The sequence below is a fragment of the Microtus oregoni genome, unplaced genomic scaffold, assembly GCF_018167655.1.
Source record: "Microtus oregoni isolate MIOR12 unplaced genomic scaffold, Mior012 000022F_ref0000154, whole genome shotgun sequence".
NCBI classification, from domain to species: Eukaryota; Metazoa; Chordata; class Mammalia; order Rodentia; family Cricetidae; genus Microtus; species Microtus oregoni.
The window spans coordinates 17,058,359-17,086,010 of record NW_024543081.1 but is presented as its reverse complement, the minus strand read 5'-3'; the positions used below and the strand labels follow the sequence as shown (position 1 = coordinate 17,086,010).

Sequence of the window (27,652 nt, the reverse complement as noted above, 5' to 3'; positions counted from 1 at the left end):
CGGCTACGTGCCAGGAGTCCTGGTCCGGGGGGGTAGCAGAACCTGAGCCCACGATATGATTAGATCATGCGGAACCCACCAAGTGCGCACACCTTGGCGGACGGTGCGCGAGGAGAACAAGATGCTGCTAGCGAGCGTGAGGTCGTAGGAGTGCACCGCGTCCAAACGCCTAGGTCCAGGGCCCACCGCCGCCCCCACCCCTCCGTGAACAGCTGACCTGGCCCCTAGCCACATGGGTGGCCCCCACGCCCCAAACAGAGGTCGGATTCGGAGTTCCAGCCAGTCTTTATATCTAACTGGTTTTCAAGTACAGGTTTATTCAAAGACAGAGCTGGACTAGGGCGCGGTCCAATCAAGACGGGCGTGCCTGGCAGTGCACCCTCCTGCCGTGTTCTGCTGACCCCTGGCGGTCGTGCAGGCCAAGGAACAGGTTAGATCTGCCCTCCCTAGTCCACAGTAATCTTGGCTTTCCAGTCAGAGGCAAGAACATCCCCCAGGGGAAGCTCTGTCGCTTAGGGAACCAGACGCTAGCTTCTTAGGTCAAATGTCCACGAAAGAGATTCAAGAGACCAAGGGAGTTATCAGGGGGTACTCCGGAGTACGTTCTTGCAGGTGATTAGATGAGTAGGCAGAGCTTGAGTGTCGTGAAAGATGACAAAGATATTGGGTTGTTGGAGGCAGTCCACGGCGCTGTCGTAGCGAAGGACCTGATCAGAGGCCCTCAAAGGAGGCGCCTTCAGACCGTGGGAGCCCTGTCCATAGTCACCGGTCAGCACCCGTGCCACAAACACGGCCTTGTGGCCTTCACTGTTGGGAGGTGAATAGCGATCCAGTACCGACATGGAGGCACGCTTGGCGAAGTACACACCTTGTCCGTAGAGTGTGCCTACAGGACAAGACAGGTGAGCCAGCAAGGTGAGGGTCAGCAGAGTCAGCATGGCCCGTGTCCCTGCCCTGCACAGGCCTTACCGTTTCGGCCACAAAAGCTGCGGTTGAAACCGTGGGCACAGATGTCAAGCACTGCAGACTCCGATGTGCCGTGGTAGAGGACCTGCTCCACGGGGCGTTGCTGGCAGCATTGCAGCAGGCGTTCCCGATGCAGCTGGTACTGTTGCTGCAGCAGGGGGTGTGACACACGTTCCACCTGCCAAATGCATGGTAGTTGGGGTGAAGTTATTTGGTATCTATCCCTACACTGGCCAGAAAAGAGCCGAACTCAGCAATCACCAGCTCTCTGGGGGAAGGAAGAATTTAGGATTTGAACGAAAACTGGAAGCCTCCCATCATACTCTGTCCAGAGGAATACACTAACCACTTCTAAGGGACAAAGCGGTATTGGAAAGTTGACTTCCAGGAAAGCCCCTCCAGGGAGCCCTGCAGGTGGGTAGACCCCACCCACTCACTTAGGACCAGCAATCAGGTTCAGCAGTCAAAATCCCAGAGAGGAGCCTATATTGCCTCTCAGTGCTGTTAAGATGGAAACAGTAGCCAGGTGGTGGTAGCCCATGCTTTTCATCCCAGCACTTGGAAGGCAGTAGCAAGCAGATCTCTGTGAGTTTGAGGCCAGCCTGGCCTACAGAGTGAGTTCCAGGACAGCCAGGACTACATAGAGAAACCCTGTCTCATAAAAGAAAGAAAAAAAAAAAGACTCAGACGGTAGAGGAGGCCTCAGCTAACCAAGTCAACTCAGGGATTCACAGCGCTTTTAAAGAAATTCTAATTAGCCTTAGGAAGAAGAACGCAGACTAGCACATCATCTGTGAACCAAAACTAGCCTCTCTGAAAGAGAGTCTGCACATCAAAAACAGGACGTTTAGGATGGGGTTTGCAAGGCTGGGGATGCAGTGCCAGAGCAGAGTGTGTGCTTATCCAGCGGGTTGGATCCCCGGGATAAAAAGGAAAGGGGGGGGGGAATGGAGGGTGGGAGAAGAGGAGGAAGAGAAAAGGGCTCCAGAGCCAACTCTGTGAATGCGCTAGATAATGAAATGGTTAAAGCTAAAGATTCAACTACATGGTACTCTAGATGGATTTAAGGAACTGGTTCTGGGAAGAGCTGAAAGGAGAAAGGAACCGTGAGAAGGCAGGCAAGAGCATGAAACAGCAGGAGGTCTAAGATCTGCTCCGAAAGAACTCCATAAGCCGACAGATGTAGGTGGTGCACCTGGGGACACAGTGCAAGATGATTCCCTGAGCTGGAGGCCATGTCACCAGATGGAGAGAACCGTGAAATGCCAAGGACACTGGGAAAGACATGCCTCCGGCACCTAACATAAAACCATAGCGTTTGAAGTGAAGAAAACTTTGCAAGAATACACATACACACCAAGGTCAGTATACAAATACAAATGGGAAAAAAAATCCCACACTGGGTTTCTCAACACTAATATTGGACGTTAGTAATCATCCAGCATGGGGCTGGAGAGATAGCTCAGTTGTTACGAGTGTATAATGCTTTTGCAAAGGACCCAAGTTTGATTCCCAGCAACATGTCAGATGGCTCATAACCACTCATAGTTCCAGCTCCAGAGGGATCACCTGCACTCATGCACACATAATCGCCCACTCCCATATACCTCCACCACACAACACAATTCTTTTTTTTAAAATAGCTTATTTACTTATTTTGGTTTTTTTTTTAATTTATTTATCTTATTTTGGTTTATTGAGACAGGGTTTCTCTATAGTCCTGGTTGTCCTGGAACTCACTCTGTAGACTAGGCTGGCCTCCAACACAATTCTTTTTAATCTTTCAAAAATAAATCTGGCTGAGAGATGGCTCAGTGGTAAAGAGCACTGACTGCTCTTCCAGAGGTCCTGAGTTCAATTCCCAGCAACCACATGGTGGCTCACAACCATCTTCATCTATAATAGGATCTGATGCCCTCTTCTGGCATGTAGGTATACATGCAGAGCATGCATACATAAAATATAAATAAATTCAAAAAATAAAGCAATTGTACTAGCTCTGAGGAGGGTGGATATGAGCCAACAGGTAAAGGCCCTTGCCGTATGAGCCTAGAACCTGAATTCAGGCCCCAGAACCCACCTGCATAAAGATGGAAGGAAAGCAATGTCTTCAAATATCTGAGAAAAAAAATATTTTGAATCTAAACACTATATCCCAATCAGGATAATAATGAAGACAAATAAGGCCATGTTAGCAAATAAAAGACCATGGAAAGTTTACATCTATATCAAATTAGAGGCAAGTGTGGTGGCTCATGCCTTTAATTCAAATACTCAGTTTATCAAGACTGGGTTTCTCGTTATGGCCTTGAGTGTTCTGAAACTCGCTCTGTAGACCAGGCTGGCCTCAAGCTCAGAGATTCACCTGCCTCTGCCTCCCAACAGCTGGTATTAAAGGAGTGTACCACCAAAGCCTGGCTAAAATTTGTTTGTTTGTTTCTGTACCTGTGTTTGTACATTCACTCAGGGGCCAAAAGGCATCTGTGGTCTCCTCGAGTTGGAGTGACAGGCAGTTATGAGCTGCCTAACACGGGTATGGAAACTCAAACTACAGCTCTCTAAAAGTGCAGCAAGCAGTCCCAACCACTGAGTCATCTCTCCAGCCTCCACACTGCTTTTATTTTTTCCTTAAAAAATAGATTATTTTTAGGGGCTGGAGGGAGGGCTCTGTAGTCAAAAGCACTGGTTGGTCTTCTAAAGAACATGGGTTCAGTATCCGTCACCCACATGGTGCTCTCTTCTGGTATCCCCAGGTACCAGGCACACGCATGGTGCAGACACAGATGCGGGCAAAACACTCGTGTACATAAAATAAATAAAAATTGAAAAAATATGTGCTACAAATATATTGTGTTAATGTGTGTGTTTTGCCTGCATGTATGTCTGTGCACGACATACATGCCTAATGCCAGCAGAGTTCGGAAGAGGGCACCAGGTTCCCTGGAAATAGAGCTACTGATGGTTCTGAGCCACCATGTGGTTGCTAAGAACCCAGGTCCTGCAGATTTGTTAGTTAATTTGTTTTGTTTTCTTGGTTTTTTGAGACAGGATTTCTTTGTGTAGCCCTGGATGTCCTTGAACTCATTCTGTAGACCAGGCTGGCCTCAAACTCATGGAAATCTGGCTGCCTCTGACTCCCGTGTGCTGGGACTAAAAGTGTGTGCCACCACTGCCTGGCTGGCTCCCGCATTTTAACAAATCTGGTTACATTTACCTGGTTGTGATGCAAGGATAGGTATTTTTTTTCATTATCAACATAGAGCCAAAGCATGCAGATTACAATATGTTTGTGCACCCTAACTACATAGCATAAACACTGTAAATGACTGAATTACTAGATGGGGCAAAGAAGAGGTGGCAGAAAAAGAAAGAAGAGCAATTCTATTCTCCTTTGTACAGCTAGACAAGCAAAAAAAAGTATCTCTAATAACAGGGAAAAAAACAAAACTGTGCCATTATAAGTTATAAACCCTCAAATATCAAGTAAATCATCTATATAAAGACAGAAGCTGCCAGCCCTACTCATAATTTTTAGCACCAAGACTGGAGAGCATTTTGCCCATTATTACCACAAGGTGGCAACTCGTCTGTCCTTTCTAATGGTTGACCGCTGTCCCTCTCTGGCCTCATCCGTGAATACATTCAGTCTTCCCAGCAAGAAAGCTGTGGTTCATCGCACAATCTCTTCTGGCTCACTCTCCATCTCCTTAGCGCATTTCCAGAGTGGTCCCTCTCGTTACTGCCTGCATACTCTGTTCCCTCCCTCATCACGTGTAGCGAACTAGCCTGGCAGTCCCTCCCCCTCACTCCTTCATTTAGTTCCTTATTTGTGTTTTCGAGACAGAGTCTCACACTATAATTCTGACTGGACTGGAACTCACTTGGTAGACCAGGATGGCCTTAAACCCACAGAGATCCCCCTGCCTCTGTTCTTCTTTTCTCACCTGCTTGACAGTACCTAGTCCCGGGGCTTCATTCTGGCCCCCTACTACTTGGTACTAGCTTATTTCTTGTCCATGCTCATAGCTGCCAAATTGAGCAAGGAGCAGCCACAATTTTTAAATGTATACAATACATGTATCTATGCATTTTTCTTCCACTAACCTATATCCCCGGGCCCACAAAAAAAGTATATTGTTTTATTTACACATAAAATAGGTAAGACTAGTTCTTTGCCAGAACAGACCTCTCTGTCAGAGACAGAGCACCCATAACTACCACAACCGACCAGGAAGAGTGATCCTCACATTGGCCACCAGATGGTATCGCCACTCCACGCTCAGCCAAAGGAACTGTGACAAAATCATCTAGTTCCCCAACTAACCCTGGTAGAAAGCATCACTCAGGGAGGCCTGGCAGATCCCTAATCCCTGTGCCCTCTGGGTATCTTCCTCAGACTCTAAGTGTTCTCTGGGAAAAGAAGGGGTACTTATCTTTTGTTAGGGAGCAGAGACATCCTGAGTGAAGTCCTGAGTGAACGTATGTTGGTGACATGAGCCAGTCATGTCAAGGACCGCAGAACCTTGGCAAAGCCTTCTTCTGGTCCAAATGTGGGTACTGATGGTGTATGCAGAAAATGTAGCTTTCTCCCCTGGGATATGTGCTGCCGAAGACTGCTCCCAACAGAGACTGCTCCTTGCCCAGCTGTATGCAATAACTTAATTCCTCCTCCTGCTCAACTCCATAAAGACAACCAGTGTCTGCAGTGCTGTAATTTCCCCATCTAAGAGCCCAGAACCTATCCCAGCTTTCTGTGTATCTGTGTGTTTGTCTTTTCTTCATTCCCTCTATGCCCTCAGTCCCTGGAGCCATGCATGGATGCAGCCAGCCATTCTATCAGCCTTCAGCATATCCACTTTGAGCAGCTTTGGTCAGCTGACCCTAACACACAGAGAAGTGTACACACAAGGCCAGCAGCACAGGACATGAACTCACTCGAACAATTCTGATCCTGCTGTGGGCAACATCCAAGGAGTCATAAAAGGCCTGCACCACATCCTGGAACTCCTTGGAATTCTCCTCCAGGACCTCCAGCCTGCCCAAAGGTTCTTTCAGGCTCTGCTCTGACACTGACACACGGGAAGAAAGCGCATTAGGCTCATATCTCAAGCACTAGCCCAGAAGCTAATCCGTTCCACCCTCCCAAGTCCAAAGTACAGACTCACAGTTGTTTGGCGCCTCCAAGGGAAAGGTCGAATTCTGGTCGTAGGGTCTAACAAGCAGAGCAGCCAAATGGCGAGCTGCGCGGGCAGGCTGAACCCCAAAGCCACGGATGATGACGCAGTCACCATGCAGGGTAACGCTCACATCATGGCACCTCTCCAGGCGAGCCCCGAGCTCGGAGGGCAGCACACAGCCCTGAAGACTCACTGTCTCCTCCCGAAGGTGTACCTCCAAGGCAGCCGACAATGCCCGATCCAATTCATCTATATCCTGCTCAAAGGAAGTGTGTACCACCAGCTGTGCCCTGCCTCCACTGCCCTCACCCAGGGGCTCTCCTGCTTCTAACAGGGAGAGGGCCATGGCTCGCCTTAGTGCGCTGGCCTCCTGCTGCTCAACCACTTGGCCTTGAGACTCCAAGGACCGGTGGATAGCCAGCTGCAGGGTGGCCTCTTCCTCTAACTGTCCAGGTGCCCCAGCGCTGAGGGCCACAGGCTCTTTCCTAGCCTCAAGTGTGGACTTTTCCTCCTGCTGCTCAAGGGTGGTCTCCTCTGGCTGCGCTCCAGGTTTCTCCCTCCGCGTCTCCATAGGCAGCGAGTTCTCCCCATGAAGGCCTTCCAGGGTAGCCAGCAGCTCTTTGACTTCCTCTAAGGGCAGAAAGAGGCCACTGGGTCAGGAGTCAAGTCCAGCCAAGGGGCTGATAATAAACAATAGGATGAGTCGTAATGACTAAAAGATAGAGATTGTATCTGTGGGTATAGAGTATACCACAAAATGGTCAGTAAACCAGAGATAGGGCAGAGAAGGGAGGGTCAAGAAAAGGCCACAGGACATGGTAGGGCCCTTGGGAAGCCCTCCAGTATCTAGGAGAGCATGCCCTACCCAGTCTCACGGTCTCCTGACGGCTGTCTGTACTGTGGCCATAGAGGTCTTGGAGGGCCTCAGTGGGATCCATCTGTGGGAGGAGGATGTCAAAGTCAAAGCAGAGGAGGTATCTAGGTCTGGGCTGTGAGAAAAAGGACAGAACTCCATCTTACCCTTTCAGGATCTAGGACCAGGGTGGCGCTGGCCAGATGTTCTGTCCCAAAGACACACTGGAACTGAGCCTCCAATCCGTGAAGAAGGTACTGCCCCTCCACAGCCAGCAGGAACCGGGCACTGCCCAGGTGCTTCATGTTCAGAGTGTGGCGGCTAATGCTGCCCAGCAGACTCTGCAGCAACTCTTGGGCAGCCTGGCATGGGGCCCTAGGTCCACAAAGCTGCAAGACCGTTAAGAGGACAGCCTACAGGTTAGAGTACAGGAAAGACACCTGGACCTAAGAGAAGAGGCAAAGTGAGGAGATTCTGGGGGTCACTCACCCGAAAGCCAGTCACATCTACTCCTTCAAGTGGGAAAAGAGCGACATCTTCCAGGCTGGCAAGAAGGTCCTCATGGTACAGCTGCAGGAAGCGCACAGCCCCTGGATCCATTGACATTACTATCTCCACTGGTCCCTCTTGCCTCTGCAGCTCCTCATACCCAGGGCTCTCCAGCTCACTCTCTGGAGACTCTGTGGCCATTAGTCCCTCCTGCTCTGGTGACTCAGTGGCCACTTCCCCCAGGCCCTCCAGCCTCTGAACCCCCATAGAGTATGAAGCCAATGATCCTCCGTGCCCTGAGAGCCCTATAAAGCCTCCTACTGGATCTACTGGGCTTGCAGACTCCATGATCTCCTCGCTTGTGAAACCAGCCTGCTCTGGAGATCCCATTGCTCCCGGGTTTATAGGCTCCTCTTGCTCCAGAGACCTCACAGGCCCTGAATCAACAGGCATGGCTTGTCCTGGAGCCCCCACAGGACCTGTCCTTAGAGAGGCTCCTAATTGTCCTGGTGCCTCCCCAGAGCCCACAGTCATAGCCAGGGTCTCAGCCAGCCCTCCAGGATCTAAGAGAGCACGCTCAGTGGCTCCAGATTCCTGCACGCTTGGGTGATCCTCTCCACTGGCGCCCTCAGCGAGCTCCTCTGGCTCCAATACATCGTAGTGGGGGACAAGGCTCAACTCAGAGCCCTGCAGCCAGTGTTTCCGCTCCAGCACCCGCTCAGCCACTGGAGGAGAAGACAGAAAGCCCATTAGGTTTCTAGCAGAGTGAGTGTCCCCTTAGTGTCGTTTCATCGCCTCACTCACCCTGCCATTGCTGAAAGTTGACGACAGTGCCCAGTTGCCTGGGCAGGCTGCGCAGGCCCTCCAAGGGTCCCCCACCACTGCGACGCTCATTCTCCAGGTAGAGCTCCAGTAGCAATGGGTCCACTGGGGTGGTGCTGTCCAGCACGCGCACTGCTCGGGTCTGGGGCACCCAGGCCAAGGATACTGTGACCCCATTCAGAGGCAGATTCCGGGCCTGCTCCTCCAGGGCACAGACGTCTGTGGGCAGTATGAAAGTCGGCTCAGGCACCTTCCTTAACTTTCAGAAGCTATGCCCCAACCCTGCCTGCCTCTCTTACCTGCCTCAGAAAGGGGCATGGATAACTGGACCAGAGCACAATCCTGCCGAGGACTGGCCAGCACATGGCAAGCCTGCGCTGGGTGCCCCATGGCACGCAGCAGGGCCTGAACATGTTGCTCCAGGCTCAGAGGTGAAGTGCCCGGCGGCAGTTGGTGCAGAAGCACTCGTTCAGGGGCCCGTGGGGGCGCTGGCCTCAGGCTCAGCCTCGCACCAGCTAGCTGGTGCTCCTCCCGGGTTAAGACCCTCTTCGCGTCTGTAAGCAGAGGCAAGGTGTCAGAGACCTCAAAGTTCAGGGCACCTAGGCAGCCCCTGGACTCAGCCTCCTCACCTGCGGGATCTTGAAAGATGAGGATGCCCCCACAGCCCAGTCTCTGCCAGCTCAACAGAGGCCCTCCACCTGAGCGACGGTAGTTCTCAAAGTAGAGGGTGAGCAGCTCATCGGGCACTTCAGGGGACAGTCCCCGGAGCTCCACGGCTGCCCCAGCCTCCACCTCTGCCATCAGAATCCTGGGATGTGACACGTGGGAAGGGAAGAGGCCTGCTCCACCTGTTCGGTTCTCTCTCCCCTAGCTGTTCCCCAACAGCTTCATTATTTACATTCTCCCTGCTGGTCAGTCAAGCCTGAAGTCCTTGCCAGGCAGAGGCCTGAGATAGGAAAGCAAAAGTGAAACCAAGTGGAGGAAGAGGGAGGAGCTAAACCAGCGGCTGTAGCTCAGGCACTTCCTGTCCTGTTGAAGCCTTAGCCTCAGTCCGCAAAGAACTTCTAAGGGCCCTTCTGCAGCACGTCCATTAGCCTCTGACCAGCAGAGTGGAACACGTTTCCTAGACTTTCTCCACTTTCTTGGCTTCTCTTTGTGACTAATCACCCTCCCCACCGGATACCTGGATTGCTGTCTGCCCCTCATGGTACACCCCCCTAAGAGTCTCCAGGCTTCTGTTCTCTGTGTCCTAGACCTGAGCAGCACTGATTCTGTAGGCGGGGGGGGGGGGGGGGGGGGGGGGGGGCCCGCCTGCCTAAGGCTGGCTCTAAGAAACCTTCCCAAACAGGTCTTTCATACCCAGAGGGTAACCAGCCTTGCTTCTAAGTGCTGGAGGTGAGCAATTCTGCCCTTGGCCCCCTAAAAGTACATACCCTGAGGCAAGCACAAGCCCTTGCTGCCAAGCCTGTCAAACTGAGTTCTGATTCCTGGGTCCCACAAGAAGGAGGGAGAGGGCTGATTCTTGCAAACTGTTTGAATTCCACATGTGCCACAGCATAGCACACACACACACACACACACACACACCATATATACATATATATGCACTACATATATATATATATACATATGTATACACACAAAAAATAGGTATTTTAAAAATGTAAAGCTCACATCACAGCACAGCTCCTTTCCTGTGCCCTTGAGCCCACATCTGCCTAGTCCTTCCATCTGCATCATCTTGGCCATCACCATTCCCCCAGATGTGGCCACTATGCTAACAGCCTTTCGGCCATGGATCCTTACCACAGAAGGGGAGCTGGAGGTACAGACAAGATCCAGAGGGCCAGGCCTCCCACCGAAGACATGCCTTTTTTGTTTATTTTTGAAACAGGCTATCCCTTTGTAGCCCAGACTGTCGGGAACTCACTATGCAGGCCAGGTTGGTCTTGAACTAGTGATTCTCTGTCTCACTCTCCTGAAAGCTGGAGCTGTAGGCATTACAACCATGCCCAGATCTGGGGCTGTGCCTTTATAATTCACTCTCTTACCCACCAACCGTGCCCACCCTCATATCCCGTGTGCTCTATTGCTTCCAAAGCTGTGACTACTGGTACTCTCTCCCCATTCCTTCCAGTCATGCCAGCCCTAGCTCTGCCGTTCTTCCGGAGGATCATGGTTTTGCCCAATCTATGCATCGAACCTGTAGTCCTTGAGTCTCCACTACCTTCCTCTCCCCACAATTAAGACCCTCCAGAACTTCTCAAAGGACCATGCTACCTTCTCTTCTTCTCTGCCACTCCCACTGTGGTTCCCCCATGAAACTGGCAGGTACTGATGACAGCTACAAACCCCAAGGCCAATGACAGTAAAAACTAAAGTCCAATTGGCCCCAGTTCCCGTTCCTCTAATTCCTTCCCATACCTGGACACACTGATGCTTCGTGGGCTCTGACCTCCCTACCCTCAACTCTTACCAAAACAGTACCCGTGGGCCAGCTTTCCTCTGCGTGACCTAGCCTTCCCCCACAGAGCCACGTGGCCATCCTTTCTCCATGTTTCCCTTACCCAGCCCTTAGAGGCAGATAAAATTTGGAGCTAAAAACTCAAAGGGCCTCTGAGTGATCCAGGCTCCTTCTGTGTCCCTAGAGTCAATTTTGTGTTTGTCATTTTTTTTTCCTCAGAGGTCCTGCAAATTATATGAGATTCTATTTCTACAAAAGCCTGTCCCGCCTACTCTGTGCTCTCTTATTATGGGTCCTCACCACCTCCCAGCACACTATAGATAAATGCTAGCTACAGAAGGCCTGTCAGGCAACAGCTCATATTACTGCCATTGTTAACTCTTCAGAAATGTCTGGGAACTGGGTGGTAAAATGATAATTTTATTGTTTATTGGGTTTTTTTGTTTTTTGTTTTTTTTTTTTTTGGATTTTCGAGACAAGGTTTCTCTGTAGCTTTTGGTTCTTGTCCTGGAACTAGCTCTTGTAGACCAGGATGGCCTTGAACTCACAGAGATCCGCCTGCCTCTGCCTCCCGAGTGCTGGGATTAAAGGCGTGTGCCACCACCGCCCAGCTTGTTTATTGTTATTGTTATTGTTAACTGCCAACTTGATCCAATCTAGAAAGATCTGGGAAGAGAGGCTTAGAGTGGAATTATCCAGAATGGGTTGGCCAGTGGGTATGTCTGTGAGGGATTTTCTTGTTAATTGGGGGTAAAACAACCACTATTTCTCTGAACTGTATAAGAAAGTTAACCAAGAGCAAGCAAGCAAGTAGCATAGTTTTCTGCTCTTGGCTGGACACATGAAGAGACTTGCAGCTTCCGTTCTTGCGTTGACTTGGGCAAAATGATGGGCTGTGACCTGCAATTGTGAGCCTGATGAGCCATTCCTCCCCTGTGCCACTTTCTGTCCGGGTGTTCACGGCGACAGAACACAACTAGAATTTGTAATCAACAATGGTGAGCATGTTTATCTGGAGGATGTGAAAAAGCACAGGGCTTATCCTCACTAGATCCAGCTGTTAGAGCTCTCTAGACACAGGCGAGAACTCGTTCCCAACCTCACCAAAAAGCCTCAGAAAGACCAGAAAATAAGAACCAAAGAAGCATAGAATGTCCTAAGCCACAGAGAATCAGGGGGCCACCTAGTGGGATTTTTTTTTTCAGAAAACCCCTGCACCAGAGTCAAGGCAAGGAGTATATCACCACCTCAGCCTCCTGATAAGTTTTTTTTTTAATTTATTTTATTTATTATATATAGTGTTCTGTCTACATGTTTGCCTGAATGCCAGAAGAGGGCACCAGATCTCATTAAAGATGGTTGTGAGGCACCACAGGGTTACTGGAAGTTGAACTCATGACCTCTGGAAGAGTAGTCAATGTTTTTAACCTCTGAGCCATCTCTCCAGCCCCTGGATAAGTTTGTTACTTTTTGTTTTTTTTTTTTTTTCAAGATTGGGTTTTTCTGTGTAGCCCTGGCTGTCCTGCAGCTCACTCCATAGATCAGGCTGACCTCAAACTCACAGAGATCCTCTGCCTCTGCCTCCAGAGAGCCGGGTTTACAGGCGAGTGCCACCACCTCCTGGCCTGACAAGCTCCTTTTGAGGATATGAGACAAGTGACCAGAGGCGGAGTATGGAAAGAATGGAACAATTAAATGATTATGTCTCTTAGTCTGGAATAGGCGTGGAATGAAAGGGAAAGTGAATTCTGTGTTTTAAAGCGAGTAATGGTCTGGGTGTAGTGAATCTTGCCTGTAATCACAGTAGTTGGAAGGCTGAGGCAGGAGGATTGCCACAAGTTTGAGGCCAGCCTGTTACATAGTGAGTTCCAAGCCAGCTGTGGTTACAGAGACCTTGTCTCAAAACGGCAAAGCCAAGAAGGGATCTCCGGAGTCCTTGGAAGCTTCAGTAAATCCTGCGTTTAGAAATTAAGTCCCTGAACAGAGAACCACATGAGCCATAGCAGAACCATGCCTCCAGAAGTCGTTAGCCCCCACGCCAGACTCCAACCCCGGTCAGAGAGCGCAGGATGCAGGACTCTGACCTGGGACGACTACGGACAACAGTAAACTGCTAGTCAGGCTGGACAGAGCTGTCTACGTGGGCGTAAATGCACCCTGACCGGTCACAACATCCGCCCTATCACAAGCGCCCCCCCCCCCCGCCTCGTCATAAGGCCCCGCCCCATCACAAGGCCCGCCCAGTCACAAGGCCCCGCCCCATCACAAGGCCCGCCCAGTCACAAGGCTCCTCTGCGTCTCCCCAGCCGCAAGCGCAGGCCCAAGCAATCCGGCCGCCCAGCGGGTGCAGGTGCGGACGCACCGGCCATCACCGCGCGCGACTGCGCAGCGGGCACCGTAAGCACCGGCCTCTGGCTCCCCGGCAGCGGTGAGTCCCCCAACGAAACCCAAGAGCTTGTCACCGCCGCAGCCCCCTGCCAGTCGGCCATCCCCTCCCTGCGTTGTTACTGAGTGCGGCCGCCTCGGGTCAGTTGGTTCGGCCAGGACTCGCTGCCCGCTCGCCCAAACTGGTGGCATCATTGGGGGTGGGGAGCTACGGCGGCCCTGAGCAGGAGGGAGGGGGTGGCACTCTGCAGCCGCCCAGACTCGAGGGCCATCGACCCCCCAACCCAGCGGGAGGGCCCATCGGCCCTCCGGATGCGTTCTGTGGCCACCGCCCCCTCCCCCGTCGTCCCCATTCCCCGCTTTGTTCCCTTGAACGCCCTCTGGTCGCTTCCATCCCCCACACACCCCCGCACCCCGCTGTTCCTGGCGTACCCTACTAGCAGACACCTTAGCAGCCAATACAGGCCTGCACTGAGCCCTGGGAGCTAGGGACATTCGGCCCTGTGCTTAAGAGGAGAGTCAGGGTTCCGGCTGGTCACAGATGGCCTGGGGATTTCCTGGGATAGAAATAGCCGCTTGCGCTGGCCCCTTCAAGCTGCTTAATAGGCGGGATAGGAGAGGGAGGGCTAGGGCACACCCCCACGCCTCTCTAGCCACTGCGCCGCACCCCAGACCCTTAGTTGCTGAGCTCTAACCCGAAAGACTCACAGCGGTCAGAAGGTATCTCCCAAGCTCCAAGCCGAGGCTGACAGCCATCACTCTTTCTCCCATCCCCCACCCCTAGATCGGTCTAGAGCAGCCCCTTCCAAAGGGTCCACACCGGTCTCCCCGAGCCCCACCCAACGCTCCCTGCCTCCTTGTTCTGAGGCTTCCTAAAGCCTCGTACAAAGGTCATGGTCCAGCTTTTCTTTTTTCTTCCTGGGTTTTGAGCAGGTGGGGCTGTCACTGGTTCCAGTCTCCCAGAGGTAACTGTTCCTTTTTTCTCCTCTAGGGGCAGCCACAGAACCCGAGGCCATGTCCCATGAAAAGAGTTTCTTGGTATCTGGGGACAGCTATCCTCCCCCAAACCCTGGATATCCTGTGGGGCCCCAACCCCCTATGCCTCCCTATGTTCAGCCTCCCTACCCTGGGGCCCCATACCCACAGCCTCCTTTCCAGGCCTCTCCCTATGGTCAGCCAGGGTATTCCCATGGGCCCATCCCCTACCCACAAGGTGGCTACCCTCAGGGACCCTACCCTCAAGGAGGCTACCCACAGGGGCCATACCCACAGAGCCCCTTCCCCCCTAACCCTTATGGACAGCCACCACCCTTCCAGGACCCTGCCTGTAAGTGTAGGGAAAGGTGGGGCAGGGGCAGGGACTCAGCTACCCTCGTGGGACACTGACCCAGCCTCTGTGCCCCTAGCACCGCAGCACGGGAACTATCAGGGAGAAGGACCTCCATCCTACTATGACAACCAGGACTTCCCCGCTGTCAACTGGGACAAGAACATTCGGCAGGCCTTCATCAGAAAGGTTGTGCCTGGCCGGTGTGTGGGCTGGGAGGCGTCACAGGGAGGCTGCTGAGGTGGGGCTCTGACTCGCTCCCTCCCCAGGTGTTTCTGGTGCTGACCCTGCAGCTGTCCGTGACCCTGTCGACCGTGGCCGTTTTCACTTTTGTTGGGGAGGTGAAGGGCTTTGTCCGAGACAATGTCTGGACCTATTATGTCTCCTACGCCATCTTCTTCATCTCCCTCATTGTCCTCAGCTGTTGTGGGGACTTCCGGCGAAAGCATCCCTGGAATCTTGTTGCTCTGGTAACTCCCACACCTGAGCCCAGTACCCCTAGGCCTGTGGAACCGGAAAGGGAGGTGCACAGGGGTTGGACCAGGAGCATCTCCACACACCCACCGCCCCTGTGACCCTCTTCTGCAGTCAATCCTGACCGTCAGCTTGTCCTACATGGTGGGCATGATAGCCAGCTTTTACAACACGGAGGCAGTCATCATGGCAGTGGGCATCACCACGGCTGTCTGCTTCACGGTGGTCATCTTCTCCATGCAGGTAAGGGGCACCTGAGACAGGACTGTAGCCTCGGGGGCCCTCCGCACCCACAGTCTCTCACCTCCTGCCCTCCCTTCTAGACCCGCTATGACTTTACCTCGTGCATGGGTGTGCTCCTGGTAAGTGTGGTGGTGCTCTTCATCTTTGCGATACTCTGCATCTTCATCCGGAACCGCATCCTGGAGATTGTGTATGCCTCGCTGGGCGCTCTGCTCTTCACCTGCGTAAGTGGGGGTGCTGGGAGGCCTTCGCGGGGCTACTGAGTGAGTAACTATGCGGTTTAATACCAACTGTGTCTTTACCCCCTAGTTCCTGGCAGTGGACACTCAACTGCTCCTGGGGAACAAGCAGCTCTCCCTGAGCCCAGAGGAGTATGTGTTTGCGGCTCTGAACCTGTACACAGACATCATCAACATCTTCCTATACATTCTCACCATCATTGGCCGTGCCAAGGAGTAGTAGAAGCCCAGCTCAGGCAGCATGGTTGGCTGAGACCCATGCCTCTGGCATGATAATGCCATCTGTGCTTCCCTCTCTCTGATTCCCCAGGCACAGCATGGAGCAGAGGGAGCCCCCCTCACCCTCGTGTATGTACACTGCAAATACTTAACATGCGGACCCTGTGTGGCCACAGCATGGCCCGTTTTAGCCCTCTTGCCCTTACCAAGGGGTGACGGGGCTGCGTTTCTGTGCCACCTTCTGTCCACTCATTGTTGCATGAGCCCTGTCTGCCAGTCCATCCTAGGGTCTGGGATCAACACCAGGTCCCAGGGGAGAAGGATCACTCTAAGAGGTGAGGGTGCACGTCTTTCCTCCTGTCCCAGCTCCCCTGGCATAGAGTACCCCCTTACCCTCCGCACCTTGCCTTCTGAGGGCCATGCAGGGTGGGGTTTCATTCTTGTGCTGAGCCCTGGGAGCAGAAAGGATGGCATGTTTCAGGGAGGAGCCCTTCTCTCAAGCTGCCATCATTAAAATCCAATAAAGGGTACCTCCTCCTCTCTGCTTCTCCTAGTCTCTCTTCTCTCTGCTGCTTCTTTCTATGGAGGGGCTTCAACACTGCCCCGCCCTGACTGGTGATAAGTTTGGGACTGGCACTGACCACGGAGGGTGATGACAGGACCTAACCCTTGATACATCACTCTTCCTCCTCATTTTAAGGTGTACTGGAATCTGAGCTGAGGACAGGGTTCCCGAGGCATGCAGGATAGTGCCAGGTCACACAGTTTGGAGTGCTGGCTGTGCATGCCACTCTGCTGTCTGAGGATGGCACACTGCAGCAGTGGCTCTGTGAGCACTGATGTCTCTGTCCCGGCGCCAGCAGCGTAGGTCACTCCTTGGCCTCTAGTACCATGGCACTGCCTTTTGGTGCCGGTTCCTCAGGTCTGCCTGTTCTTCCCTCCCTTGCTCTTTTGCCACTTCATCTTTGGAACTCTCATCCATCCATCGATCCGAGTCCCTGGAATCTGGATATACACAAGCAGAATGAGCCTTCTCTCCCCACAGAAGGCTCCCTGACACCTAGCTGTCAACTCAGTCCAAGCCCCTGGCCTCCTGAAACCCCAAGGTCGGGGCAGCCTTGATCCTTCTAAGTACCTTCCCTAGGAGTCTACATCCTGATCGGCATGAGAGCCTTCCTGGGCCAGTGTGCTTCCTGGCAGTGTATGGATGTGCTTAGTTAACTGGCATTATTCCTCGTGTATGTGGGGACTGGTACTCCACATGCCACCCAGGGCCCACAGGTACCTCGGCTGTGGCCTATGCCAAGCCACAAGCACCCTCCCCAAAACATGAGGCTTCTGTATTATCTCCTCAGGCCAGAAGTGGCTATCCTCTCTTCTGTTCTGTCTTATTCTTCCCCCACCCAGCCTCCTCAGCTTCATCTAGACCTTATGTCTACAAATCAGACTGCTAGATGTGAGCCACAGATCCCACAGCCCACCTACCTAAGACCCCTCTACCTGGTTCCTTCAGGGTGAAGTCAGTATTCCTCACCCTGGCATCCAGGCTCTGCCAACTGCCACTGGCTGTCCCAGCTGCCTTGCTACTCTTACTGCTAGCCCTGACCTCAGACAAACTGAACTTTCTCCTCGATGGTCAGTTTTTATAGCCCTTCTGCTGGGGGTGGAGTCGTTGCTGCTAAGAACTTGTCCTGAAGTCTGCCTTCCTTTAACTGTTAACCTTAGTCATTTGGTACACGCCAAAGTGACAAAACCACTTCTGCCATTCCTTCGAGCAGATCCAGTTCCTCATCTAGAACACCGTGGCAAGTCCTGTATACATGTTGACTAGAGGGAACCAGCGAAAGCCCTGGGGTTAACAGCTGAGAACTTGCCCAGTAAGAACTTGCTTAGCATGTGCAAGGGCTAGGATCCCCAGCACCGCAATAACAAAGTCCCACCCCTGATACCAGCTCACAGATCCAGAGAAAGAGACCATTCACATTGTTAAAACATCCAGCAAGATGAGAGTAGCCCAGGGATCATCACAAAGCAAAGTGAGTAAGGATTTTCCTCAAAATCCCAGGAAAACTTAGTTGGGGAAGGAGCTTTCTGGGAACAGCTAGGGCCTGGGGGTAAAAGCCAAATGCAGGGCCTTGAAAGTGTCCTATAGTTGAGGGGTACTCACTGGGCAGTGATGGCAAATGCCTTTAATCTCAGCTCTTGTGAGGTGTGATTATGAGGCCAGGTCTACAAACAAGTTCCAGACTCTTTTTCTCAAACCCCGCCCCACAGAGAGAGAGGGGAGGGCCTCAGCAAGAGCTACTGTGTTTGTAGAAAGCGCAAGGGAGCTGTTGAGATACCTTAGAAACTATGAGCAAATAGTGCCTCAAACGTATGGGGCTGAGCGTAAGGGCCAGAAGAGCAGAGGTTTCTACCCACAGGGAAATGAAAGTAAAACAGAACCGAGATCCTGATGCTGACCTACGCACTTGAGTAAGCAGAAGTGTTCATATTGGGCTGTAAAGATGGCTCAGTGGGGAAAAGGCTTGCTATGCATGGTACATACCCCAGGACCCGAGTAAAGTTGGGCATGGTAGCATGCATCTGTATTTCTAGTGCCCCTACACTGAGATAGGAAACAGAGACAAGAGAATCTGTAGAAGCTTGCAGGCCGGCTAGCCTGGAGTGCGGAGCAGCTAACGAAGAGACCCTGTCTCAAAGGGGAAGATAAAGACTGACACCCAGGTTTGTCCCTTGACCTACATACATACAACATGGCATGGACATGCCTACACATAAACACACATAGCACATGAAATATTTTTCAGAAAGCTCTCAAGTTGGTACATGTAGTTAAGTGGGATCATAACTGTGAGATCACCATGGTGATGGTCAAGTGAAAGAGAAGCATATTCCAACACCTGGGATCTGGCCTGTCCTATCTGCAAGGTTTCAGTGCCGCTAGGAGCTGTGCTGGCACTCCCAGATAGAGACTAGGAGCTGGTCTGGCCCTCATAGATAGAAGCCTTGATGTTCTGTTTAAACATTTTCACAAAACACTGGCAGCAGACCAAGCCACTCTGTCACCATAATGGATCAAGAAAAACCAAGACCCCTGTTATTTAAACACAGGGGAAAAAAAAAACAAGGTATAAGAAGGACCAAGCTGTGCTCTTCTCTGTGTCTCCAAGAATTGCCCATGCCTCCATAGAGAGTAATCCAACTTGATCAGCCCATAGATGTGCCCAAGGGGGATATATGGGAAAGCATGACAGGGCTAACTGTACTAGGGCCAAAGGAAGTAATTTACTTTCAACCAAAAATACTTAATTTCATAAGTAATAATTAAATCTTCTTGTTTTTAAGATTAAACAACACCAGCATTTGTGGGGGGAAAATATTCATCTCTTCATCCTATGCCTGACCCTCAGAGCAACGTTATCATTGGTACCTGTTGCAAAACACAGTGAGGGCTTAGCTCAAGACTCCAGCTCCTTGAGGCCAGCTCAGGTTCCCCATGCACTGCCTCTGGCCCACCAGGGCTACTGCTCTGCATCTCTAGGTTGGAAGCACCTTCAGAGCAGGAAACTGTGGTCTGAATTTTACATATAACACAGCATGTAGTATAGAACCTGGTACACCACAGTGTCAACCATGGATTGAATGAGTAAGTTAACACAGCGTTAGCCTGCCTCGGGACAAGTGACTGACCGTCAGCATCAGTGGGTGGTGTCTCAGGAGTGAGGGGAGTAAAACCAAAGGCCATGGTGAGTTGCACAGAGTCACGTGTGTGGAGGAAGGAGAGGATGCGTGGGAGAGGAACGGATTGAGCAAAGGAGTCAAAGTTGAGGTAACCTACTGTAGCCCGGAAGCCCAAACGTCTGAAGTATATTGTGCAAGCAGCAATGGCTCTGAAATGGTTTGAGCAGAGGCAGGAAAACTGATGAGGACCAAGTAGTGATGTGGGCGAGGAGGACTTGCACTCAGGGACAGGACGAGATTAGAAGTAAAGAGACTTGGTGGAAATAAGACATCAGCCCCGCGGGCTCCCAAACTGGCTCCTTCTCTACTGGAGAAGATGCTACTCTCCCAGGTCCCTGGTGCCTGTTCAGGCACCCAGTCACTCCACAGGTGCTGCAGGCTTCACAGCACATTGGAGACCTTGCTGAATGGCCCAAATGCACAGAACCTTCCCCAACTCCAACTTCTCAACCCCCATCTCTTCTCCTTGAAGGCATCTACCCTCTGGATCTGCTTCATCAGCCACATCTCCGCCCTTGCCACCGCCACGTCTAACCTCAAGGCTCTTGGGCATCTATTCTCTCTCAACCCACTCTGGCTAGCTGTTCACTCTCATCCAGCAACTTCCTGGTCCTGAGATAACTCTAACATCAGGGCCAAACCCACTCCTTGATCCCAACTGTCACCAGGACTTCGGGGGAATTAAGTTCTGTCTTTTGAATATGTCTCTGAACTGGCCCTTCTCTCATGTCATGTGATTGTCACCACAGCAGCCTCCAGTCTATCCTTACACGGCTGAGAAATCTTTCTGAAGAATGACCAGATAGTTATTACCCACTTAAATCCCTTCAGCGCCTTCACAAATAGGGAGAATAAACTGACTTGAGCCCAATTTCCACTGAAAATGCTGTAAAATGCTGTAGCCATGTAAACATGCACAGTCCAGCAAGAATGCACAAAGCACGTGCAAAGAGAAGACCTCTCAGCTGGGAGGGAACAGGTGCATCTGTGTGGTTGCCAGGAATTGCCCTGAGTTGACCAGAATCCCCACTTGGGACTCTCAGGGGAAGAAAGCCCTAGTAAGACATAGGCTCTTATCTAGAAACCTGGAAGGTTCCTACTAGAAGCAGGTGTGAAGCCAAACTCACAACCCAGGCTCTACCCATCTCTGCTCCAATGGTTACTGGAAATCGGTCCTCACCCTGTGTCTGGCAATGAGTAAAGTGAATTCCTTCTAAAAGAAGATAACGCCTAGAACACATTATCTGTAACTTCATTAAAGTTACTAAGTATTTCAAAATATAAGATTGTCTAACAATCAAGAGGGAAAGTCAAACAAAGAAACAGACCTCGAGGTGATTTCATTTCAGAAATGGAGAGGAAAAAACAAGGTCTTTAGTTCAGACATGATTATTAAGGAAAAATACAAGTGGAAGCGGAAGAAAGTAGAACAAATATGAAAAATTCCACCAAGAATTAGATTATATAACAATAACAAGAATCAGGTGAGTGTGGTGGCCCATGCCTTTAATCCCAGTACTCAGGCAGTAGAGGTAAGTGGACCTATGAGTCCAGCCTGGTTACACAGAGAAACCCCTTCTCGGAAAACAAAACAATAAAAAAACAATAACAAGAACCAAATTTAGCTTTAAATTTTTTTAAGGTACAGTCTCAGGGGTATGGGACAAGAGGCTCAGAGGCTAAGAGTATTTGTTGCTCTTGCAGAGGACCTGTATTCAGTTCCCAGCACCCCCACAACAGCTCACAGCCATCAGTAACTCCAGCTCTGGGAAATCAATGCCCTCCTCTGGTATCCACAAGCACCAGGATTGTAGAATATACATACGCATACATCAGACAAAACACTCATACACATACAATAAAATTTTTTAAAGAAACCAAAAAAGGACTTGGAGTACAGGGCAATAGGAAAACTCTCGCCAGTGTGTTTCAGGCCCTGGGTGTGAGACCCTGTACACACAAAGTAAAAAATGAGAAAACAGAAACTAATGTCCTTGTGCACAGACTGTAAAACCTAAAAATGGTACAGTGGGGTGGTGGTGCCATACACCTTTGATCTCAGCACTTGGGAGGCAGAGGCAGGCAGATCTCTATGAGTTCAAGGCCAGCCTGGTCTACAGAGCTAGTTCCAGGACAGCTAGAGTTGTTGCACAGAGAAACCCTGTCTCAAAAAACCAAACAACAACAACAACAACAAAAAAAAAGGTACAGTGCTGGAGAAAACAGGATAGCAGTTTCTAGAATAACTAATACCAGGATGACCATATGACCTAGTTACAGAATATAATAACAAAGTTTCAAGTGGTAAGAACCTAACACAACTGGGAGCTATTTTATGTGTTAAATGGTAAAAAAAATAAATGGTACTAAAATTATAACATTTACCATGAAAAAAGACCTGAAGTTTGCTTGAGGAAGTGGGCTTTTGTGAAGTGAGTTACCTGAAGTCGGGTGGAAAGATCAAACCAGGTGTGGAAGTCTCAGCAGGCCGAGGCATCTGGTAGACGCCCAGGGTGCGTCCATTCTGTGTGTCCCTCTGGGGCTGTGGTTTGTTCACAAGATGTTTTCTGTTGTCACAATTTTTAAAGGATTTATTTTTATTTTATGCATATAAATGTTGCGTGTGTGTGTGTGTGTGTGTGTGTGTGTGTGTGTGGTGCCCATGGAGTCCAGAAGAGGGTGTCAGATCCTCTGGAACTGGAGTTACAGACCGTTGTAAGCCAGCATGCAGATGCTGAACTGGGGTTCAGCAAAAGCAGACAGGGCTCTTAGCTGCTCAGCTGTTGCTACAGTCCTTCACATAATGTTTCTGGTGGGAAAACTGAAACACAAAATTTACTTCAAGCTCCATTTGGTCCCAAATAAATCAATAGGGCTGTAACTGGTTTGCATTTTAGTGCATAGCAGCAACATTGTTTACAGACTTATTCCTTTAATCAGCTTTCCCAAAAACTCAACAGTCCCCGCTGTACCAGACAAGGACACTCGTATTCATCCTTGCCATAAAAGTGTAGCAAAACTGCTCCAAGGAACCAACAGACGCTGGGACCAGAAAACCCTTATCTGAGTGGTTAGGAGGGCAGCTACCCTTAGCGGGAGGGGCCAAGAAGGCACCAGAGCACAGTTTGGGAACTGATTGGTTAAAACAGATACCCATCATTACCTACCAAAGAGCTTAAAGTGTTTGTCAGAGTCCCAAGCTCCTCCCAGAGTTCTAGGCAGTGGTTCTGGGAAGGTCTTTGTGACCTTGCTGAAACCCAGCTGGGATTCATTGCCAGGCCAGGCTGGCCCAAGAGTCCTGGAAGAAGCCAGGCTTCTTCAGGGCAACATCTGCCGCTGGGACCTGGCTGCAGTCCAGCTAGGGACATATGACCTGGAAAGGCTGCCTCCAGCCTAAGATCATGGGCAGAGCAGGCTGGCAGTGCCCACAGGGTGCAGAGCAGGCTGGGCAGTACCCACAAGGTGCAGAGCAGGCTGGGCAGTGCCCACAGGGTGAAGAGCAGGCTGGGCAGTGCCCACAGGGTGAAGAGCAGGCTGGGCAGTGCCCACAGGGTGAAGAGCAGGCTGGGCAGTGCCCACAGGATGCAGAGCAGGCTGGGCAGTGCCCACAGGGTGAAGAGCAGGCTGGGCAGTACCCACAGGGTGCAGAGCAGGCTGGGCAGTACCCACAGGGTGGACTTCGACCCTGTGCCAGTCCTCACTGGCCTGGATTGGAATAAAGTAGCATGGATTCTGCATTTTCAGAGCATCTCAGCAGTCCTGCCCCACCACCCCATGGAGACTGGTGAAGAAGCTGAGTCCCAAGAGTCCATATTCATTACTGGGGCTTATTTACACTCATCATTTTTAGCTAGGCTTTAGATAGTCAAGTGTAGGTGCTATGAATTCCACTCTCAGAGAGGGAACCAGTTTGAGGTAACCTCATACTCCCAGATCTACATGGCCAAGAAAATGCTGGGCTGTATGGTCACCACTCCTCAGACTCTCTCTCTTCATCAGTGTTCTAATGCTGTGAGGGGACACTGAGACCACAGCAACTCTTTTTTTTAATATTTATTTATTTATTATGTATACAATATTCTGTCTGTGTATATGTCTGCAGGCCAGAAGAGGGCACCAGATCTCATTACAGATGGTTGTGAGCCACCATGTGGTTGCCTGGAATTGAACTCAGGACCTTTGGAAGAACAGGCAATGCTCTTAACCACTGAGCCATCTCTCCAGCCCCACAGCAACTCTTAAAACATTTTTTTAAAATATTTATTTATTAAGTATACAGTATTCTTTCTGTGTGTATGCCTGCAGGCCAGAAGAGGGCACCAGATCTCATTACAGATGGTTGTGAGCCACCATGTGGTTGCTGGGAATTGAACTCAGGACCTTTGGAAGAGCAGGCAGTGCTCTTAACCGCTGAGCCGTCTCTCAGCCCCTCTTAAAACATTTAATTGGGACTGGCCTACAGTTTCAGAGGTCTAGTCCATTATCTTCATGGTGGAGAACATAGCAGCATGCAGGCAAACATGGTCCTGGAGAAGAAGCTAAGAGTTCTACATTCAGATTCGCTGACAGCAGGAAGAGAGCCGCTGGGCCTGGCTTAGGCTTTTGAAAACTTCAAAACTTCAAACCCCGATGATGTTTCCTCCAACAAGGCCACACCTCCTAATCCTTTTCAAGTAGTGCCACTCCTTGATGACTAAGCATGCAAATATAAGAGCCTATGGGGCCATTTTTAGTCAAACCACCACAGTCACCTGCCAATCCCCTCTGTGTTTACAGAGGTTCCTGGTGAAAGCTGCTTTTGAAGGATTTGTTACAACCGGGCTGAGCTGAGAGTTGGGGGTAGGGTCAGTTCCCTCAGGAGCAGCTTATCCCAAAAGTACCCTGCACATGTCTAGGCATCATGGGTTCAGAGAGGTGTGTCTGAGATGCCAGACCCAGCCTAAGGTCCCAGAGTTGGGGAGAAGCAAACTTAGGGGAGGAAAAATCATGTGATTTGGGGAGGACACACTACCCCGGTCAAAGGAACAGGGTGAAGAGCAGTGAGGACATTCAGGAAAGTGACTAGCACCCAAAGGTGAAATTTCGAGAGGCCTGGACTTCACTCTGGAGCTAGGAGCAAAGACAGTGCTTAGGCAAGGAAGTGTCCCTTTGATACTCCATGGACTCACCAAGAACCTTCGGAAGGGACAGTAATTAATCGAGACCCAACCAAGTGACTCTTGTGCACCCCGAAACCTCCAGTCGTAGAGTGCTTCAAATTCTCTGGCCCTTATGCCTGCGTGTAAAATACGAAGTTCTTATCTCAGCCCACAGACACGTAATCCACTTCCCAGAATTGCATTCCCTCTTCCTGAGGCTACTCCTACTTTGTCTCATGGGTATCCTTGAAGATCTTAACAACAAGTCAACCCCAGGGCCTTGCACGGTTACTCCTTAGTTTGAAATGTTTTGGTCTATTTTTAAATGTTATTTGTTCATATGTATACCATCCCAGTAGCTGTCTGTCCTGGGCTCCCTTTTTCTGGTTTCCTCTCTACTCGTAAAACATCATCCCACCTGCCACGTATACACAGTTATCCCTGAAAAGTTTCTGTACCCCGACAGCCTTCCCACTGACGCAGCAATCCAAATCAGACAAAATCAAACCGAATTAGAAAAAGCCCAGGTTTAATGGATACAACGTTCCCAGATGATTTTCCCAGCCTCCCAGAGAGGAAAGGAAAATAGAGACCAGAAAGCCATGCGTCTTTTTCTGGTGGGCAGTTTAAGTACCTTGTGGGAGTGTCTTGAGCTTCTCTGGGGGAGAGGTCATCATTTGGTGGGCTTTTGGAGATGAGGCAGGGTTTGGGAAAGGAAGGGAGGGGGAGGGGGATTGAGGTAGAGCTTTTACCAGACTATTCCAGACTCTGGGTATATGGATGCCAGGGGCTGGGGTGAAACTTCCGCCAGAACAATCTTTACAATCCCTTATTTCTTTCTCCTCCTCCTCCTCTCCTCCTCCTCCTCCTCCTCCTCCTCTCTTCCTTCTCCTTTTTGTTTTGTTTTTCAAGACAAGGTTTCTCTGTGGAGCTTTGAGGCCTGTCCTGGATCCGCCTGCCTCTGCCTCCCGAGTGCTGAGATTAAAGGCGTGTACCACCACCACCTGGCTAGTTCCCCCTTGTTCTGACCATCACCCTTCCCTCTGTTAGAAGGCCGCCTCTGTGCAGCAGCAGGGGCTCTGCTGTGCTCACTGTACTGCAGGAGATGATTCTCGAAGCCTGCTGTGGAGAATCACTTAAGGACCATCCTCTCCATAGCTACAGAACAGCACTGCTGCCTGCTTTAGAGGAATACGCTGTGGCGTGGACAAGGTCACATCGGTCACAGTTACTCAGCCATAAGTAGCTTTTAGATCTCAGGCCATAGACTGGATAGGAGGCCCCATGGGTAAGAAAGTTTGCCATGCAAGCTTGGGGACCTGAGTTCAGATTCTGAGAATCCACACAGAAAGCAGGCCATGGTTCCCCACAGCTCTGTTTGGAGCAGAGCCCGGAGGATAACTGGAGCGCAGGGTCAGTGAATGTCTTGCTAGGGTTTCTATGGCTGTGATAAAGCACTAAGAAGAAAAAGGCAACTGGGAGAGGAAACGGTTTGTCTGAGCTCCGTACCTCGTAGTCCACATCCAGGGAAGTCAGGGCAGGAACTCAACACAGGAACCTGTGGTAAGTATTTTGAAAATCTCCAGTTGTGGGTTTCTCCATCAATGCAATAAGCCGAATTAATAAGACCAGTTTTTTTTAAAAAAAAAAAAACAAAAACAAAACAATAATTTTTATTTCATGTGCATTTGCATTTTGGCTGTATGTATGTCTTCGTGCGGGTGGCAGTCCCGCTGAAACTGGAGTCATGAGATAGTTATGAGCTGCCATGTGGGTGCTGGGAATTGAACCCACAATCTCCTGGAAGAGCAGACGGTGTTCTTAACCACTGAGCCATCTCTCCAGCCTCCAAGATCAGGTTCTAATAAACAGAGCAAAGCAACTCCTGGGTGACTCTTGGAAAAGCAGGAGAGAAATCACGTAGCAGATCTGGATCTTAAACACCCTGTAGCCATGATCTTAAGCGTCTCAGGGGGAGGAGCCACCCCTTGGTTTCTGAGGGGCGGGGCTTAGAGAGGGAGGGGTGGGTACTGAGGCAGAGCTTCCACCTAAACATCCTGGATCTAGGAATTGATGCAGAAGCCATGAAGGAGTGCTGCTTACTGGCTTGATCTTCATGACTTGCTCAGACTGCTTTGTTATACTCCCCTGGGACCATCTACCCTGGGGTGGCACCTCCCACGTAAAATGTACCCCAGGATTGCCCACTAGCAAATCTGGTAGGAGTATTTTCTCAACTAATGCTCTCTTTTCCCAAGTGATTCTAGCTTGTGTTAAGTTACCATAAAAACTAGGTAACATGGTGAGACACCCTGTCTCAAGTGACTAAGGGAAAGAGATAGAGAAGGACACCCAAAATCTTACTCTGTTCTTCATCCTTCTCTCTTCTCTACATGAGCACACGCACGCAAACACAACACACACACACACACACACACACACACACACACGAGTTAAATAGAAAAGACATCAGGCCTGTCTAACGTCTGTGCTCTTCTGTCTCTCCTGCCCAGACAGACAGGGAATGTTCAAACACCCCCATCAGCTTCCGGCGTGGCTCCCTAATCTGTTCCTGCAATACAAACAGAATCAGAGGGAAAACGAGGCTTCCCAGACCTGGCCACTCACTGATGTATCCTCCAGGACACACCATGGGCCTGGCAGCTGGCAGGTTCCAGATCTGCAGTTTAGTGAGAAAATGTGTTTACAGCAGAGAGTGCTTCCTGCTTCCCCCATTACCTTATCTAGTGCGCCCAAGGACAGCAAGAGGAAGGACATTATTATCCCTACACTGACGTGAAGAGATGGAGGCCTGGAGAGCTTGGGGACCTGCCCAGATCCACAGCACACAGACGGGAATCGCATGCAGCTCCGAGCACTGTCGCTGAAGGGAGAGGAACTGGTCTGATGGGAACCGACCGATTTAGAGAAGCAGTACACAGGCTGAGCTGTGAAGGAGTAGTTTCAGAAAGACGGAGGAGGACAGCGTGGGTCTGAGGCCGGCGCCCTGGAGTTTGCTATGGATCGACAGTTCGTGTACTCTCAAAATTCATATGTTCAAATCCAAGCCCCCAAAGTAATGATATAGGGAGGTGATTAAGTCTTGAGACGC

General features: G+C 50.7%; 2 protein-coding genes across 3 annotated transcripts; one reads left to right on the top strand and one right to left on the bottom strand.

Moving 5' to 3' along the window:
* Positions 1 to 281: 281 nt before the first annotated feature.
* On the bottom strand, positions 282 to 13,994 carry Parp10 (poly(ADP-ribose) polymerase family member 10). Of its 2 annotated transcripts, XM_041672293.1 has the most exons (11): positions 13,865 to 13,994; positions 8,937 to 9,253; positions 8,607 to 8,861; positions 8,290 to 8,526; positions 7,486 to 8,210; positions 7,164 to 7,385; positions 7,009 to 7,081; positions 6,132 to 6,773; positions 5,902 to 6,035; positions 970 to 1,144; positions 282 to 886 (listed from the first exon to the last, which is right to left on the bottom strand). In XM_041672293.1, exons 2-11 carry the CDS (start codon positions 9,106 to 9,108, stop codon positions 582 to 584), a joined length of 2,940 nt encoding a protein of 979 aa, XP_041528227.1. In that variant the 5' UTR covers positions 9,109 to 9,253; positions 13,865 to 13,994; the 3' UTR covers positions 282 to 581. The 2 variants fall into 2 exon arrangements, with proteins under 2 accessions (XP_041528227.1, XP_041528228.1); XM_041672294.1 differs by lacking the exon at positions 8,607 to 8,861.
* Positions 13,043 to 16,198, top strand: Grina (glutamate ionotropic receptor NMDA type subunit associated protein 1). Its single transcript, XM_041672295.1, has 7 exons — positions 13,043 to 13,199; positions 14,148 to 14,483; positions 14,563 to 14,672; positions 14,753 to 14,953; positions 15,072 to 15,200; positions 15,281 to 15,424; positions 15,510 to 16,198. The coding sequence occupies exons 2-7, from the start codon at positions 14,171 to 14,173 to the stop codon at positions 15,657 to 15,659; spliced, it is 1,047 nt and encodes a 348-aa protein (XP_041528229.1). The 5' UTR covers positions 13,043 to 13,199; positions 14,148 to 14,170; the 3' UTR covers positions 15,660 to 16,198.
* Positions 16,199 to 27,652: the final 11,454 nt, after the last annotated feature.

Bases quoted from the DNA above. Each gene is read 5' to 3' on its own strand.
- Parp10 (XM_041672293.1), bottom strand. From the start codon at position 9,108: ATGGCAGAGGTGGAGGCTGGGGCAGCCGTGGAGCTCCGGGGACTGTCC. The intron at 8,527-8,606 runs GTAAGAGAGGCA...TACTGCCCACAG, and splicing joins CATGCCCCTTTCTGAGGCAG to ACGTCTGTGCCCTGGAGGAG. The intron at 887-969 runs GTAAGGCCTGTG...CTTGTCCTGTAG, and splicing joins CAGCTTTTGTGGCCGAAACG to GCACACTCTACGGACAAGGT.
- Grina (XM_041672295.1), top strand. From the start codon at position 14,171: ATGTCCCATGAAAAGAGTTTCTTGGTATCTGGGGACAGCTATCCTCCC. The intron at 14,484-14,562 runs GTAAGTGTAGGG...CTGTGCCCCTAG, and splicing joins ACCCTTCCAGGACCCTGCCT to CACCGCAGCACGGGAACTAT. The intron at 14,673-14,752 runs GTTGTGCCTGGC...CTCCCTCCCCAG, and splicing joins GGCAGGCCTTCATCAGAAAG to GTGTTTCTGGTGCTGACCCT.